This window comes from Xenopus laevis, chromosome 7S (genome assembly GCF_017654675.1).
Source record: "Xenopus laevis strain J_2021 chromosome 7S, Xenopus_laevis_v10.1, whole genome shotgun sequence".
NCBI classification, from domain to species: Eukaryota; Metazoa; Chordata; class Amphibia; order Anura; family Pipidae; genus Xenopus; species Xenopus laevis.
The window spans coordinates 25,396,240-25,414,729 of record NC_054384.1 but is presented as its reverse complement, the minus strand read 5'-3'; the positions used below and the strand labels follow the sequence as shown (position 1 = coordinate 25,414,729).

Below are 18,490 nucleotides of genomic sequence, written 5' to 3'. Positions count from 1 at the left end.
AAGCAAAACGGCACTAGTAGTTTAGTCTACATGCTGCAGTTTCACATATAATAACATGCAGAGCTGGGCCAAGTAGTATTTGTGTATTATTTGTAGGTCGGGAGTCCATATGTCTGATTTCCGTAGATCCCTAACTGAGCCAGAGGGACCTGCCCCAGTTCCAAAGGAAATCACTATGCAAAAGTTATATCAAAAAAGATATATGTCCCAAGGCTTCTTTAAAGTAAAAACAAGTCATTTATTGGTAATCGCATGAAAAAGTTTTCGGTACATACTGAACCCACATGGCCCACCTTACGCGTTTCGTACCCTCCGGCACTTAGTCATAGGTGTATCTGTCAGTGAAACATTGAGTACAGAATTTTAAATCTAGGTAATCCCACCCCTTTTTTCTTTAAAACCAATTGGAAGTCACAGGCAATTAGCCCTGCTTCCTTTATATTTTTTAACCCATAGTGCCTATGCAGGGTATTTGTACCGTTTCCTTTAGGTTATGCATAATAGTCTTGAGTTATACATTATATCAATTTCTAAGTTAACATCACAATCTCTAAAATTAATTATTGCGCAACATCATAAATTAATAATATATACATATCCAACTCTTAAAAAATTCAGTTAATCTATAACTTTGCACATACTTCATTGTCATCAAAACTGTTATAGGTTACATAAGCCATCATCGTTGCATTCTGTTTATAGTGCTAAAAGGTAAGTATATTTCTTTAATATAGGGCAGAGCTCTGTTTTTATACATTTAGGTGTAACATGTCACATCGTATTCATGATTAAGCCCTAATGACAAACGCGTTCTTAAATGAAAAATCCAGTATACTTCTCTCCTTTCTAAAAGTTTTTGGTGGTCTCCTCCTCTCACTCCTAATCTCACCCTCTCTATCCCTTGAATGGAAAACTGGGTTGTGTCCCCTCGACTACACATTGCAAAGTGCCTAGCAATATTACTTTTTTCTACTGTTTGAGGGTTCCTGATCTGACTCATATGTTCTCTCGCTCTTTCTTTCAATTTTCTACCGGTACAATCAACATATTGTTTGCAGCAATTCAAACATGTGATCAAATAGATCACGAATGTAGTGTTACAATTAATGTATCCTTTAATATCAAACTCCTTTCCTGTCACTGTTGACTTAAATTTCTTAGACACTTTCATATGTCCACAGGTAATACATCTGCGACTGCCACATTTGCAATTACCCATGGACATCAGTGGCCCCAAATCTCGTTTCCTAGGTTCCATTTTAAAAAGGCTAGGTGATAGCATGTCCTTTAGGGTAAGGCCACACTAAGCGATAGCGCGGCGATTTGACTCGCCGCGACTATTCGCCGCGACTTTTAATCCTCAATCGCTAGCGAAACTTTGGCGCTGGCGTCTATGGGAAATCGCGCAAAATCGCCAGCGTAAAAACACACGCGGCGATCTTTTTTCTATTGTCGCTCGAAATCGCCTAGCGAGGCGATTTCGAGCGACAATAGAAAAAAGATCGCCGCGTGTGTTTTTACGCAGCGATTCCCCATAGACGCCAGCGCCAAAGCTTCGCCAGCGATTGAGGATTAAAAGTCGCGGCGAATAGTCGCGGCGAGTCAAATCGCCGCGCTATCGCTTAGTGTGGCCTTACCCTTAGAGTGGGAGCCCGTTTAGGGAAAATGCTGACAATATTTCAAATTTTTTTTACTGTATCCAGTTGTAAGTTACAACTGGATACAGTAAACAATTTTTTGAAATATCCAAAATTGTAAAGAGATTTTTACCTATTCTTTATGGCGATGAACACTTCTTTAAGGTGTTGAGCCCGGGGATCAGCATTGTCCCTAAACGGGCTCCCACTCTAAAGGACATGCTATTACCCAGCCTTTTTAAAATGGAACCTAGGAATGAGCTTTTGGGGTCTACTAGAAAATCATGTAAACATTAAGGGGCCGATTCACTAACTTCGAGTGAAGAATTCGAAGTAAAAAAACTTCGAATTTCGAAGTGTTTTTTGGGCTACTTCGACCATCGAATGGGCTACTACGACCTTCGACTACGACTTCGAATCGAACTATTCGAACTAAAAATCGTTCGACCATTCGACCATTCGATAGTCGAAGTACTGTCTCTTTAAGAAAAAGATGTCGCCATCTAAAAGCTACCGAACTCAATGTTAGCCTATGGGGAAGGTCCCCATAGGCTTGGCTAACTTTTTTTGATCAAAGGATATTCCTTCAATTGTTGGATTAAAATCCTTCGAATCCTTCGAAAGGATTTTATCGTTCGATCGAAGGAATAATCCTTCGACCATTCGATCGCACTATCTGCGCTAAAATCCTTCGACTTCGATATTCGAAGTCGAAGGATTTTAATTCCCAGTCGAATATCGAGGGTTAATTAACCCTCGATATTCGACCCTTTGTGAATCGGCCCCTAAATAAACCCAACAGGCTAGTTTTGCTTCCAATAAGGATTAATTGTATCTTAGTTTGGATCAAGTACAAGCTACTGTTTTATTACTACACTGAAAAATGGTATTCTAAAACATCTGGATTTTTTGATTATGGATAATGCAATAGGTTTAGTCCAACACTTCCACCTGTGTAGAGTGCTCACTTTCCAACTGGGCCACATCAGTAGACCAACATGTAATCACTCAAAATAGTATAGGATGGAGCACACAGTAGGCAGACTCTGCTGCAATAAAATTTATTCGAATCACAACATGTTTCGGATCTACATGGATAAAAGTGAAAAAGGATCCATGTAGATCTGAAACATGTTGTGACTCGAATAAAATTTATTGCAGCAGAGTCTGCCTTCTGTGTGCTCCATCCTATACTATTTTGAGTGATTTTTTGATTATAATGAAGTCTATGGGATATGGCCTTTCTGTTATTCAGAGTTTTATAAAAATCCCATAGAAATGAATGGAGAGGGGCAGAATTTCACTCTAGTGGACTGTGGTGATCTCTAACTTCGCTCTTTGATAAATATCTCCCATTGTGTTACCATTGACTTATAACGAGCAGCTGCTTATTTTTTTATTAACAAGAGGTAATTGTTGCTATCACTAGGCAAAGTACAAGTACAAAGTACTCCCATAGCAGTTCTACACATATTACAATACACTCTTGTGCTCCTCAACACTTCTATATTCATCTCAGTGAACTCCCCCAACAGTTGTATATACAGTATATCTCAAAAGGCTCCCACAACACTACTATATATCTCAATGTTCTCCCCAACACTTGTATATATATCTCAATGTGCTCCTCCAACAAGTATAAATAAATATATATCTCAATGTGCTCCCCAATACTTATATTTTGTTATAGTTCTACTGTTCTATGTTATGTTAACTGACTTCTAGCTTTGGAATGTTGTATGGAATAGTACACTGTTCTGGGAAAGTACCTTATCAATAAATGGGGTGTGTGGAGGGAGAGCAGCTCCTGGGAAGTTACTATTCCACCAATTAAGATGTATTGTATAATCACTACTGAAAAGTAATTATGACAACTAAGTTATGTAACTCTATGTGATGTGACTATATAAATAACTTAAACCTGGGAGCCTATTTCTCTCGCTGGGATTGGCTCCTTACATGTCAGCTCAATAAGGAACGTTAACTAGTCCTTAAGGTACAGTAGGAATTGAATATTCCTCTCTGGCTGAACCATAACCTGTTCCAACAAAGGTGCGAGGTTGATCCAGTTTTTTTTAATTTTTTGCTAAGATTCAACACTAGAGTGACATAAATTCTGGTCAAATGTGACATCACTTTCGCGTGTCCCCTGGGTTGGAAGGTTAGTTGGCCTATTGCGGTCAGGTAGCGGGAACATATGGATCAAAATTGTGGGTTGCGTGTTTGGGTTGCAGGTATGGGTTTCAAAAAAATGGACCTACGCAGGACTCTAGTCCAGGCCCACATGGGAAAGATGCTGAACAATGGAAATGTGTTTGTTCTTGGCACAATTCATTACCTACACCTCTTTTTCGCTTATTGCATTGAGACAGGACACATCTCCATTAGTCCAGACTTCTTGCTTTATATCAGAGGAGCGCACAACTGTGGCCTGGGGATTCTTCTTTATCCTATTTATTATTTTAGCCAGACCCAAAAGAATAGAGCAGAATATCATGGTGCTGTGTAGTCACCGGTCGTGTCCACCAGCCAACCTGAACAAGGAAAAAATATCATATATCAGCTTGACATTAAGTAATATTTTTCACATTTGGTACTTGAATAATTTATTGTAGCCCAGCAGTTTATTATCAATTGTTCCCTTAAACAGGCATGCAAGTGTGAGAATCCCAGTTATATGTACAAACATACCTTATCTTCCTCTCTCTCTATATATATATAGCAATGCAATCACTCGATAAGCAATACGGCACTTTCAATATGAGAGTGCATTATTTGCATTCATGACTATGTAAATACTTTTGCAGCTGCTAAACGGTGATAAAAGACTATCTGCCAATGTGGTTAATGCTGTAACACTGCTATAGTAGCTGGTGTAGTATTGGAGTAGGCCAACACAAAAACTGTGGTACCAAGTTAGCCAGTAGCAAAAATAACACATAAAAATTATTATTATTTCATATTTACATTGCACAAAAAAAAACATACCATCAATGGTAGTTATATTGATCTATTCATAGTTACATAGTGACATAGTTAAATTGGGTTGAAAAAATAAAAAGTTCAAGTTCAAGTGCAGGAGAAAATGCACTTAATTATTGTCAAGGGAGTTGTACTCACACAGACGCATGTAAGTGCCAAACGCAGGTGGAATGCAACATACTGCGTCCAACCTGCATCTGTGTGAGTATAGCTCCCTTGACAATAATTGAGTGCATTTACTCCTGCGCTCCCCTGCGGCTGAACGGAACAAATCGGAATGCAGGGTTGCGCCGCAAAGAACGCATGTATTTAAGAGCTCTTAATGTTACACAACCCAATCATTAACCCTGATTTCCAGTAATGTGGATGAACTGAACTTTTTCTATAATTTTGATAATAAGAGAGTGTTATGAAAAAAAAATTCAAAATAGTCTGGGCTTTGTCCATGTCAAGTGAAAAATGACCATACTAGTCAGGCCATGTATGGGACAGATTTCATATTGTAGTGCATTTTTAGACAAAAATCTACCCTATGTATACTTTAATTTTTTTTAATTTTTTGCTAAGATTCAACACTAGAGTGACATCAATTCCGGTCAAATGTGACATCACTTTCGCGTGTCCCCTGGGTTGGAATCTACCCTATGTACTCATAAGCAGGTGAATTACAACTTTTGCCAAAGCTTATAATATGGGGCTGAATCACCTCCGCCAGAGAAGAAACTGTTGATGTAACATTAGACTTGGCCTACCCAAGCAAAAAAAACACCCTCCGTCTATGATTACAAGCTCTGAACAGATACTCCAGTATCCCTGCTTTGGGCAAGCTCAATGTATGTTTTTGTTTTTTCATTCTATGAGGTTTATTGATTTTTCTCCTTACAGACTTCAGATGTTCATTTTTGTAAGTAAATTCAAACCAGTCATTTGCAAGCTATCCCATGTCCTGGGTAAGGGGGGACAGGCTACAGGCAAGGCTGACAACTTGTGAAACAAGGGATCATTGTTGAAAAATGTTTCTAGTCAATGTCTTGTCCCAAAAGAAAACAAAAGTAAAATGACTAAATACTCAGAATCTCCACACTCATTTCATATATGAACAAACAATCCCTGTTTTATTTAAATGGGGATTTAAAAAATTGTCATTTTATGATCCCAGTTCAGCTCTGCTTAAAAATGAGAAATGTTGTTGAGAGCAGAACTTTCCTTTTTGCTATCTCTCTATCATGTCCTTGGGCAATATCCAAGTCACACCATAATTTAGTTTTGATAGGAAGATATTTTATTATCTACTTTCGTTTCCCCCCGTTTACTGAGTGATCACATGATGGCAGTGCATCCTTATAAGAGACTTGCTGCAGTGTTTGCGATTCACAGCTGAGCATCTGCTAGATTCCAACAACAACCACCACCATGAGGTAAATATATTTTGCCAATAAACCTTAAAGTGATACTGACACTAAAAATGTTCTTTTCAAAATATGAATCTACATTAAAAGTTACCTATAGGTCATGTTGACCATTTTTCGCTGATAGTTCTGCTTTTGTACGTAATTATTACTTGAATTTCCTAAACCTGACTGTTTTGCCACCCTGTCTCTTCTTAACCTGTTAGTTAGGGTTTCTTATTCTAACAAACTACTTTTGCACAAATATTGCAGCCCCCTCATAAAGGAACATGGGGGTTATAAAAGTAATCTAAAAGCATCAGGGGAATACTTTATGGCAAAATTATAAATGGTATTCAAAGACAATGTTATGATAGATATAAAAAAAGGTTATTTTCTGTTGTCAGTATCTCTTTAAGGAATTTGCATATTATCTAATTTATTGGGAAACTGTGTTACTGTGTATGGTATGCTGGAAGAGAGGAATACCGTATAGTTATGGGCTTAGGCACGCAAGTAGGGGGATGCAGGGCTCTAGGCTTTCATTAGACCAACATATTAAAAGCTTTAAAAACCTGTTCTGATTCAGATTCTGGTGCAAAAAGTATGAAAAGGGTGTTAATTTGCATTAATTCTGGTAAACCTTAGAAATCAGTCAGCAGATACTTAGCATTTACTGACATGCTATTTGACATCTGATTAATTGTTTGTTATGGATTAGAAAACAGGATGCAAAGATTGTACACTTTAATACATTATGCCCTTTAAAGGGGAACTATTTAAACATTAATATATGCTGTAGATCAGTGATCCCCAACCAGTAGCTCGTGAGCAACATGTTGCTCTCCAACCACTTGGATGTTGCTCCCAGTGGCCTCAAAGCAGGAGCTTATTTTTGAATTCCAGGCTTGGTGGCAAAAAAAAAACTAGGTGTACTGCCAAACAGAGCCTCAATGTAGGTTGACAATCCACATAGGGGCTTCTAAATGGACAATAACAGCTCTTATTTGGCACATTTTTCATGCTAATGTTGCTCCCCAACTCATTCTACTTCTGAATGTTGCTCACGGTTCTAAAAGTTGGATTGTAGATTAAGCCGTTCAATTTAATCAGTAAAAAAAATGACATCTTTTTTAAACATAGGGTTAACTTCCAACCACCACCAAGTTTAGTCGTGACCTGTCAGAGGTTTGCTTTATTATCATGATAGCTACCTTTTAAACACTCTATAGCTTGAGGTATAAGATCAATACATTGTGTATTAGATTTAGCAAATAAAAGTTTAATATCAGCTGATTCATTAGCCGGAAATCTATTGAATACAGAGACTGAAATTCAATCAATTTATATAAGCCCATTCATGTTTGTTTGAGGAGTAATATAATAAAAATAGCAAAGATCTAGTAACCCATGGCAACCAAGTAGCATTTTCAATATTGATCACCTATTAAATGGGAACTGTCACCCATATATAAAATAAAACTGTATAATTAAAGTCCTTTTAAAATCAAACATGAAACCCAAATATTTTTTATGTTTAATATGTTTAAAACTCTCAGCTGTCAGTCATATAATGCCTGCCCCTCCTCTATGTCTTAGGCATAGAGGCAGGGCAGGCAATTACTTTCACTTTCCATTCTGCACTTCCTAGATGTCACTGCACCCCTTACATTCCCCTTCTGCCTTCAACATCTAATTGTGTAGCCGGTGCATGGGCATCTAGGGTTGCCACCTTTTCCAGGAAAAACTACCGGCCTTCCTATATATCATTTTTCCCTATTAATAACATTGGTATCAACCATCATTTTTACCAGCCAGGCCAGTAAAATACAGGCCAGGTGGCAACCCTATGGGCATAAGGTGCCCTATCTTGGCACCTAAACAAGATTTTGTCATGATCTACACCTAGCCCTAATGACAATGTCCACAAAATAGCTGCTGCCTGTCATGTGACAGAAATTACATCACTAAGCTTTGTTTATAACCGATGACATCACTAAGCACCATGGGTCCGCAGAAAGTTTTCCAGTGGGGGGAAAAAATGTAAAAGTACTAATTCTACGAATATTTTGGTGGCAAAGACACAAATCTAGAAGGTAATAAATTGCAAATGGAGCACATATAGATCACCAATATTTCTGATGGGATATAGTGAGGAAAAGGAAAAATAAGGGGATTAAATGGCAGGAAAAGGGTTATAAACTGAGTAAAGAAGTAACAAAGTAAAAAAGAAAAGTAAAGTAAAGTAAAACAACAGCAAACCCCACCTATCTTTCAGGGAATCAGTGATCTGCTATGATTAACTATACAGATACACAAGATCATTTATACTCTGTCTCGCTCACAGACACGAGTATGAGTTTGACAGGTTCTCTTACACACCCAGACACTAACACACTTGCATTTACAAACACACATACACATTACTCTCTGATATTAAAAATGTAATATGCATGTTTCCTAGAGAGGCTGCAATGTAATCCAATCTGTTTGAAGCACATCTAGAAACCCAAATGACCCAAAACACATAACGTTGCTGACAACCATCCAGCACTCTAGATGATAACTCCCTGCAGCTTTCTTCACAATGTCTTACTACAATGATCCCTCTAAAAATAACTATTTTAATGCTGTAGACTGATGTTAAATTTAGGGATGAGGTGCTCAATTTTCACAAACACAATACCTGCATTCCATTTCCATGGATGTGTCAGTGCTATTATTGTATTCATACTATGTCCCCTTAAGATGATCAAAGGGACTTTCTCTGAAAAGTAAACCATTTGTCCAATGCACATTCAACCTCCCACTTAAAGGAATATACACCTTCCTATTGTCCCCTTGCCATTTTTGAGAAATTGCTCAAGCTGAATTATAAATATACATTTCAGATATAAGAACAATGGCGTGCTTGGTAGAACCGATCCTCATAAATGATGTATTAAATCAAATTGCCCAGTTTACTCTGTGGACAGTTACGGTAATCACAAGTAAGCAAATTGCTGACCGATAAATGTGTTAATTTAGTAGAACTGTTTAGGAATGTATTAATGTGAGCAGCAAGTAATTTTGTTTTGAACAAGTTTCCATTTGCATATACAGTTCCAAGCATTCATTTTTAATTATAGTTTACAATAAGTTAATGTGGAATAGTTCTGCAGAAGTATGAGATCAAACAATGTTTTAGGTTAAGGAAAGGTAATGAGCTGGTGCATAGTTTCTCCCTGTCCCATGATAATTCAGATAGCCCTTTAAACCTGCCTGGATTAGTTTTGGAACCCTTTATCTATTTCTTGTGTGGATCGTGTTTGAACAATGCAGGAAGGCAAGGAACTCATAAATGCAGACCTGTAGCTCTCCAGCCAAGCAGTGGTTTGAATGATAGACTTGGCAATAAATAGGAGAGGGCAAAGTTTTTTGGCTGCTGACATTAGTGACCCCCATTTGAAAGGCAGGAGAGAGGCAGGAGAGAAAGGCAAATAAACAAACTATAAAAAAAATAACACCAACTGAAAAGTTGCCAAGTAAAGGCCATGATATAACAGACCATACAATTTGGATAATAAAGTTTCCCTTCATCTAGTAGCCCATAGAAAATACCTGATCAGTAAAATCTGCCTGCTGATTGGTTGTAAGGAGTTACTGGAAAAGTAGCAAACTTAAGACATTGCCCCATAAAAGTTTACTTAATGTGAACTAACCTTTAAAAAGATCCTAATTCAAAGGAGAACTAAACCTTACCTCGAGACGTAGGGCGGAATGTAATACATTATGTTTTGTGCTTCTGTACTACTAGCCCAAGGAAACCACAGCCCTTTAAGCAGGGAAGATCTGTGTCACTGAGATAAGGGACAAGATACTGAATATATATATATATATATATATATTTACAGAAAGATAACTGCACTCACTTCCTGGAGAAAATGCCTGGGTGCACATCGCAGAAGTCATATAGAATATCATGTAAAGCAGGGCACTCACATGACTTTAAAATATGGTGAAAAAGAGATAAAGTTTATTTATTATTCCAACGTATCGTTCTTCCATGAGACCTTTGTCACCTTGACACCTTGATTTCTGCTGGTTCAGTAAGTTCAGTATATAAAATATGACATTTCTAGCTATATTCATTTTTAGGGTATTAGTTATTTTAGGCTTATGGTTTAAAGGCATGCTGAGATGTATCCCCATATGTACTAAAAGGCACTAAGTTTGCCCAGGAGCAGTAACCTATAGCAACCAATAAGATGTAAATGGCACCTGCTGACATGTAAATTTGAAGTGAATTGCATAGAGTCAATTAGGAATGAGCATTGAATCATGAGGACACCACAGTACAAATTTTACTTAGTCTGTTGTTAAAACAATGGTGTTGTTTCTCTATCTGATAATACAGCTGCTTAATAAATACACAAAGTTGCATACAGTATATTTAGTTTTCATTCAATATTTTTCCAGTAACCTGTCAGATGAATTACTAAAGAACCTTCTGCTTAAACTGGAATGCCATTTCACATGGACTTATTTCAAAGACGAGACTGATATTGACAATATAGAAGACAGGCTTCATGATCAAATCACATTTTTACCTTCTATACACAGACATAGGCTCCATAATTTATTGGCCTATACAAATTATTTGAAAGGAGACAATGAAGAAGCAATTAGACAGCTTCAGAAAGCAGAAGAACACCTGCAAGGAACACAGTCTGCTGATCTGGATATCAAAAGAGCTGTGACCTACAGTAATTATGCCTGGCTGTACTACCATTTAAACCAGTTTAGCAAAGCTCAGTCTTATTTAGAAAAAGTAGAAGCCATTTACAAGAAATATGAATCTTCTTTAGAAAATGATGCTCTTCTTACTGAAATATATGGAGAACAGGCCTGGGCTCTGTTAACATTCTATGGGAAGTTCTGTGAAAGAGCTAAAGAGTGTTTTGAGAAAGCGCTAGAGTTAGATCCAGACAATCCTGAGCTCAATTCAGGATATGCCACAGTCATGTATCGCTTAGAAAATCAAGATAACAGACTTTACGCAAAAAACAATTGTGAATGTTTAGAGTTGCTCAAACGTGCTGTGAAATTGAATGAAAATGATTCTGTGATTAAGGCTCTTCTTGCTTTGAAATATCTATATATGGATCAAGCTGAGGAAGGAGAAAAGATTATGGAGGAGGCTCTTAGACAAACTCCAGACTCACCATATTTACTTCGATATGCTGCCAGATTTTACAGAAGAGAAAGAAAGGTTGATGCTGCTATTACCGTTCTCAGAAAAGCCCTAAACCAAACTCCCAATTCATGTTCTCTTCATCACCAGATTGGGCTTTGTTACAAAGATAAGATGTTAATGTTATTTAAATCTTCTAAGACTGCAAAGTCATTGAATCAGAAGAAGACCTTAGACAGGGATATACATGATAACATTGTATCTGCTATCTTTCATTTCGAAAAAACTCTTGAATTAAAAGAAATATTTGCTGATGCATATATTAATTTAGCCTTTATGTACTCAAAAGACTCTCGGTTTGAAAAAGCTGAAGCTATTTATCAAAAAGCACTAAATCTGAGAGATATAACATGTGAAGATAAACAAGAGGTTCATTTTAGTTATGCCAAATTTAAGCAATATCAAATTAGATCTGAATCTGAAGCCATAAGGCATTACAAGGAAGTATTATTGATACCAAATGACACAAAGACACGATCTTTTTCCAAAACTAATTTGGAAGAGTTGGCTAAAGTGAAAATAAGCAACGAACCATCAAGTGCAACTGGATTTGGATTGTTAGGGTTCATTCATCAGCAAGAGGGAGAAATTGACCAAGCAATTGATTACTATAAGAAAGCACTGGAACTGGATCCAGATAATGAGGATTATTTGAGGGCATTGCATGACATGAGAATCAGTGAGTAACAACTGACATATCTGGAAACCCCTTATATACTTTTCCCAGATGATATGCAATAGTTAAATGTACTATAAAGAGTTTTGTTTAGAAAGGAATTAAATTTTTGAGTTGCTTATAGGTGTCTTTTTTTTCTCCAATGGAAAAATGCTTTGCTGAGCTTGTACACGTCTTTGGGACAGCCTTCTGCATGGAACTAATCAAGGAAAAACCTAAAAACTATACAAGAAACTGTATTCAAGAACGTGGCTAGCCATGCTATAACATAAACACAAGAGCACCAGGATACAGACTCTTAATTTAATGCTGAAAATAATTACCTGTCACCCTAAAAAATAACTCCATATTCTTTCCTATTGTGCTAGTCATGCAAAATAAACTTTACATACAATTTATAAATTATATAATCTTTTCCCCTCAGTTTTGGAATAAACAATCACAGGACACAGGCAGGGGCCTTTTTCTGAACATAGTTACTAAGGCAAGCTTTGCATTATCCCAGAAGCTTGTTTATCTTCCTCGATGACCGTACCCACACACAGTATATACATTTATAGATCTTGAGGAGGGAGGGGAAGGAGAGGAGTGTAGTAACATCTAGGAAGTGCAAATTAGAAAGTGAAAGTAATGGCCTACCCCGCCTCTATGCCCCAGCAGGCAGTATATGATTGACATTAGTGATGGGCGCATTTCTCCCGCTTCGCCGAAAATTCACGAATTTAACTCAAAAATCGTGAAATTTGAAGGTTTCCCTCAAAAATCGTGAAACTTGAAGGTTTTCACAAAAAAAAAAGTGAAAATCTAACATTTTCACGAAAAAAATCGTGAAAATTGGAAATTGACACCGGTGAATTTTCACGGGAGATTCGCGAATTTATTCGCTGGCGGCGAAACGCAGAAATTTATTCGCCCATCACTGATTGACATACCTTTATAACGGGTATGGATGATTTAATAAAATGAGGAATTTAGGTGTCATGTTTAATTTGAAAAGGACTTTTACTTTTTAGCTTTTTATGTCTGGGTGACAGGTCCCCTTTAAGACAATTTGCTCTATATAGTATCAGAATAAATGCATTAATTTCTTATATCACATTGTAAGGCTATTATCAAGGCATTATAATCCTGCTTTTTTCTCTGTGTTTTCATTTTACTAAAACAAAGTTGTAAATAATTAATGAAACAGTAGATTTGAATATATGTAGTCATTAATGTGTTGTAGTGAATATTGCTCATCTAAATACATCTGGATATACCCATTTGGCTTGCCTAACTATAATCATGGATACTTTAAGATATTACAGATATTACATTGCATGATATCTTTCTAAAAATCAATAAACATGTACCATTGTAAGAGAGTGTTTTAGTTTTATGTATAAAGTGTGACATGTATCCAGGGGTGTAGCTACAGAGGAAGCAGACCCTGAGGTTGCAGAGGGGCCCAGGAAGGTAGAGGGCCCAGCAAGGCCCTAATTAATGAGCAATTTCAATATATTTTGGTAGAATAGATCAACCTAGTAATGTTTTGGGGTCCTAGATTGAATTTACTGGGGGCCCCAGTAACATCTAGTTACACTACTGCATGTATCACAATTATTTGCTAATTATTTGGCCATTCTACAAGGTGGGCCACAATTGAATGACAGATTTGCCCCTGACAATTATTAATCGAGCTGGGTTGCAGTTGTACTGGTGGGCTGAAGGCAAAGGTAATGAAATCCAGTTATGGTGGACACCTGCAGCTGCACAAATAAATTCCTCGCAGTAGAACCTTCAAACAGGCAATTGTGTGCTCCTTGCTGGAGAACAAATGAGCAGAACCTCACAACCTACCTCTGTGTGGGACAAAGTCTCCAATAAGGAGATTTTTGTAGAACTATCCCTTAAAAACAGTCTGACCCTGGTGAGCCCTGGAAATTTCCCCTTTAGCCCATTTATTAAAAGATCTGGGATTAAAGCTGGCCATAGAAGCAAAGATCTGATCGTACGAATCCAGGATTCGTACGATTTTCGAACCGTGTGTGGAGAGTCCCGACATCCAGCGGAGATCGGTCGTTTGGCCGATCGTACGATTTTCAGTGGGAGACTGTCTCTAGCTTTGGTTGGACATAGATATCGTACGATTGCTGTCAGGGGCAGAACATTGCTGATCTGTTCTTTAACTAATCTGACTGGTAAGACTTTGATCTGAAAGGTTAGTGGCGGGTCGGGAGATGGTAAAGTCCGATCGTACGATGATTCGTACGATCGGATCTTTGCATCTATGGCCAACTTAAGACTACAGGTGGTTTAATACAGTACTCAAGACACTCCACCCCTGGTTTAAGTACCTGCCTCTATTGTTAATGTCCCACATTAGCCATTTATCAGTGGTATACAAAATATATGGCTAACCCCAGTCGGGGTACTCAGCACAGCAAGTGGGGGCCCAGCCTGAAGAACAATTAAGGGGAGATTTGGTGAGACACTGGATTTGCTCCTCTACAAACTAGTGGAAGTCCAACTAGAAGGTGAGTTATGGTGAGATTTGGGATAAATACGTATTTTTTCCTGATATTTTTGAAACTATGGCTGAATTGTTAAGGGTTAGGAAATGCAAATGTTGGACTCACTTGAAATAAAAAATCCAAAAACAATGAGATGGTTATTCATGTTATGCTGCATTTAAGAAGTTACATGTACAAAAAAATAAACCTATGGTATATACAAGGTAGTCAGCACAGCCTCCTGGCTTTTTCTTTCTTGTGGTGCAAGTTATCCAGTGGCCACTTTTCCACGGTATACACTTTGTAGTACAAGACGAAACAGCACCACCTTCTTATTAAAAATTAAAATGCATTACAGCAACGTTTCGGGTCACACCTGACCCTTTGTCAAGCATGAAACGTTGCTGTAATGCCCTAAAGGGTTCCAATAAAGGCATTTTAATTTTTAAAAAGAAGGTGGTGCTGTTTCGTCTTGTACTACAAAAAAATAAACCTAAAATATTTTTGAAATGCCTTCCTCTGCCTTGGTAGTCAAATAATTAAATATATTTCTCAATTACCCATTAACTTTTTATATATTTTTTTTCTCTTTTTAGATGGAGCCTACCCAACGGTGTGGCTTGATATAGTAGTGATATGACTGTGGTAACACCCCAAAGATTCCCAGTAAATACTAGGGATGCACCGAATCCACTCTTTTGGATTCGACCGAACCCCCGAATCCGTCACGAAAGATTCGGGCAAATACCAAATCGAATCCTAATTTGCATATGCAAAAAGGGGAAACATTTTTAACTTCCTTGTTTTGTGACAAAAAGTCACGAGATTTCCCTCCCCACCCCTAATTTGCATATGGCCGAATCCCGAACCGAATCTTGGATTCGTTGCATCCCTAGTAAATACCAACACAAGCTGAAAGTGAACCGTGATTGATTACACTGGAACTGGGCTGAATTGAATCGGTAATTAAAGGGGAAGGAAACCTATTCGGCGCAAACCCCCCACCCCCCTCCCGTTTGTTGCCCACCCTCCCTCCTCCCCCCTGGCCTACCCGTCCCGCTGGGCAAATGCCCCTAACTTGTTACTTACCCTTCTGCGCAGGTCCAGTCCAGGGAGTTCACAGACGACATCTTCTTCCACGTGATCTTCTTCCTGCTGTGAACGGCATTTTGGCGCATGAGCAGTAGGAGCATTTCGCCGGTACGGATCTACTGCGCATACGCCAAAAGTCACGCGCATGCGCAGTAGATCGTACCGGCGAAATGATCCTACTGCGCATGCGCCGTTCAAAGCAGGAAGAAGATCGCATGGAAGAAGATGGCGTCTGTGAACTCCCTGGACTGGACCTGCGCAGAAGGGTAAGTAACAAGTTAGGGGCATTTGCCCAGCGGGACGGGTAGGCCAGGGGGGAGGAGGGAGGGTGAGCAACAAACGGGAGGGGGGATGGGGGGTTTGCGCCGACTAGGTTTCCTTCCCCTTTGAATGCAACAATAGAAACGGTCAAAGAGAATAACACGAAATGTAATGCCATAGAAATGGGTTAAATCCACACTAGTATTTGATTTTAACAACAAAGGTAAATAATTATCTGACAAATAATATATGGATATTTGGGAGCTCCCCTAAGGTCCTAAAAGTAAGCAATGTTGGGGCTGTTAAAGGGGAAGCAAACCCTAAAGTTAAAAACCCCCTACCCTACATATACTCCCCCCCCCAGCATAGCTGAAAAGAAGAAGATGACTGCTGTGAACTCCGATGCCCTGAATCTGTACTACTACTATGCTCTGCAGCTCCTCACTTGAGACCATCACTATGTCATTATATACACTGGAATCTGCAGTGTGTTGATGATAGGAAATCCAAGCAGGCTGTCACCTAGCACAAGCAGTAGTAGTGTCTTTATCAATCCACCCACTGTGCAGTCACAGGAGAGAACCTCCTTTCGCCCTCTTTTAAATGTAACTGTGCAGTACTCTGGCAAGCTCCTACCACTGCTGTGACAAATAGAAACTTAAAATGTATTATTATATATCCACTGTTTTGATTAGGGATGCACCGAATCCACTATTTTGGAATCGGCCGACCCCAGAATCAGTCACGAATACTTAGGGGTGGGAAGGGGAAACATTTGTTACTTCCTTGTTTTGTGAAAAAAAGTCATGCGATTTCCCTCCCCACCCCTAATTTGAATATGCAAATTAGGATTCGGTTTGGCCAGGAAGAAATATTTGGCCAAATCCGAATCCTGTTGAAAAAGGCCAAATCCTGGCCGAATCCTGAACAAATCCTGTATTCGGCGCATCCCTAGTTTTGACCAGAGGAAGGCAAAAAACCCAGCCTGAAGCCAGTGCCAATTATGCCTCAAGAGGGAAAACATTCCTTAGGCTACACTGGAATCCCATTTTGAAGAGCTGGTGCCACTTTATATGGGGGTACAGGAAAATGATGCTGATATTGAAGAACTAGAAGAAAGATTTGACAATCAATTGGAATATTTGAATGTGATTCTAAAGGGAGGGTATGTAAACTGCCAGCCTATGTAAACCATTTGAAGAATGATAATACAGAGGCTATTGTGAATCTCCAGAAAGCAGAGGTTATTCTCTGGAAATGTAAAGTATAAGAGACCGAAATATAATATCTGCTGACCTTCTCCAAGCTCTACCTAAATGATAATGAAAGGTCCAAGCTCTACATTGACAAGAAAAATACTATACACAAGCAAAAGGGCTTGACGATCTTGTGCAATCTGAGTATTGAGAAAGTAATACACTGTTTTGAAGAGGCTCTGAAGGCAAATCCGGATAAGCCTGATTGGAATATTGGTCTGGCAACTGTAGTTTATCGCCTGTAGGAATTTTGAGGCAGAAACTGCCCATCTTTTATGTTTCTCATTCCAATTATGGAATGAGAAACTATATTGGAACGGGCAGTTGAGCTGAATCCAAATTAGATGTACGTTTCACAATGCAACAACACTTTTAAATTGGGAGCACACCCTGTATAAAGGCTTTTACCTTCTGTTGGTGCCACTCCCTGAAGTATGGCCACGTCACTCAATATAGTTTATGGAGATAATTTGGGTTTAGCACACACTAAGATTAATCTCTGCGTTGGCTTTATTGTACAATAACAAATAGAAACATCCCAGGCATGGTCATTCCCACCCGTAGTATGAAGTACTTCTTTCTCAGTATGCTGCTGTTCAGGCCACAACCTTTTTTGCTTCAATAAAGACTTTTTATTAGTGTTTTAATACACTTCTTTGCACTTTAGGAAGAGAATCAGTTAAAATGTGTGAGTCTCAGTACATTGGAATATAGTTCTGCTTCACAACAGCAGCAGTCTTCCTATAAAGCTAAAATTCCCACTACCTCCCCCCCCCCTCATCTCTAATGATTTGGGGTCAGTTTGTGTGGAAACTCATTCTATTTCATACACTAACAACTTGCAACCATATGCTTAGCACTCGGACTGGGGGCCTGAGACCCATCAGGGCTGCCGCCACAGGGCCCCCTGCAGCCCCCTCCCTGCGCCATCTGTGTGTGCGTACATCCGCACGTACCTACACGCATTGTGTTCTTCTGTCCCTTCTTGGTTGGTGGCCGCAGTGTAGGAGCATAGGGTGAAGATCTGGGCTGATGGGGCCCACAAGAGTGGGGGCCCACCGGGTTTTTTACCTGGTCTCCCTACAGCCCAGTCCAACTCTATTAGCACTACACAGATGCTTCGATATGAGACAGAGCTGTCAACCCCTTCCTATTGTTTCGGGAGGTACCAGATGTTTGGCTCTGTCCCCGGTCTCCCATCTCCTTAAGTATTCCCCTGATTTCTGACTTTTTTCCATGATTCCTGATGATTTGCAGGCAGGGACCTTGGGGCCCTCCAGTCGCTTGCGCCTATGTGAAGGCGCACAGAAAACTGCGTCTGGAGGGGGTGGGGGGCCGGCTGCATGGCCTGCACCCGTGCTCAACCCTACTTAGTTACGTGACTGTTTGCAAACAAAAATCCACACCGGCGCCAGCCTCCAGGCATGCACTTACAATTTCAGTATCTCACACAGGTCTCTCAATCAGTTTGGT

At 39.1% G+C, this 18,490-nt stretch overlaps 2 protein-coding genes across 3 annotated transcripts in view; one reads left to right on the top strand and one right to left on the bottom strand.

Annotated features, from left to right (window-relative positions):
• Positions 1-2,920: 2,920 nt before the first annotated feature.
• The window catches only part of slc16a12.S (solute carrier family 16 member 12 S homeolog), a 90,598-nt gene continuing 75,028 nt past the window's right edge, over positions 2,921-18,490 (bottom strand). For both annotated transcript variants that reach the window (XM_041570484.1, XM_018226927.2), the window contains one exon: positions 2,921-4,109. In XM_041570484.1, coding sequence (XP_041426418.1) covers positions 3,976-4,109 — 134 coding nt within the window. In that variant the 3' untranslated portion in view covers positions 2,921-3,975. The remainder of the gene's footprint in view (positions 4,110-18,490) is intronic.
• LOC108697199 (interferon-induced protein with tetratricopeptide repeats 5) lies at positions 5,935-12,666 on the top strand. The gene is made up of 2 exons (XM_018227117.2): positions 5,935-6,037; positions 10,466-12,666. The coding sequence occupies exons 1-2, from the start codon at positions 6,033-6,035 to the stop codon at positions 11,925-11,927; spliced, it is 1,467 nt and encodes a 488-aa protein (XP_018082606.1). The 5' UTR covers positions 5,935-6,032; the 3' UTR covers positions 11,928-12,666.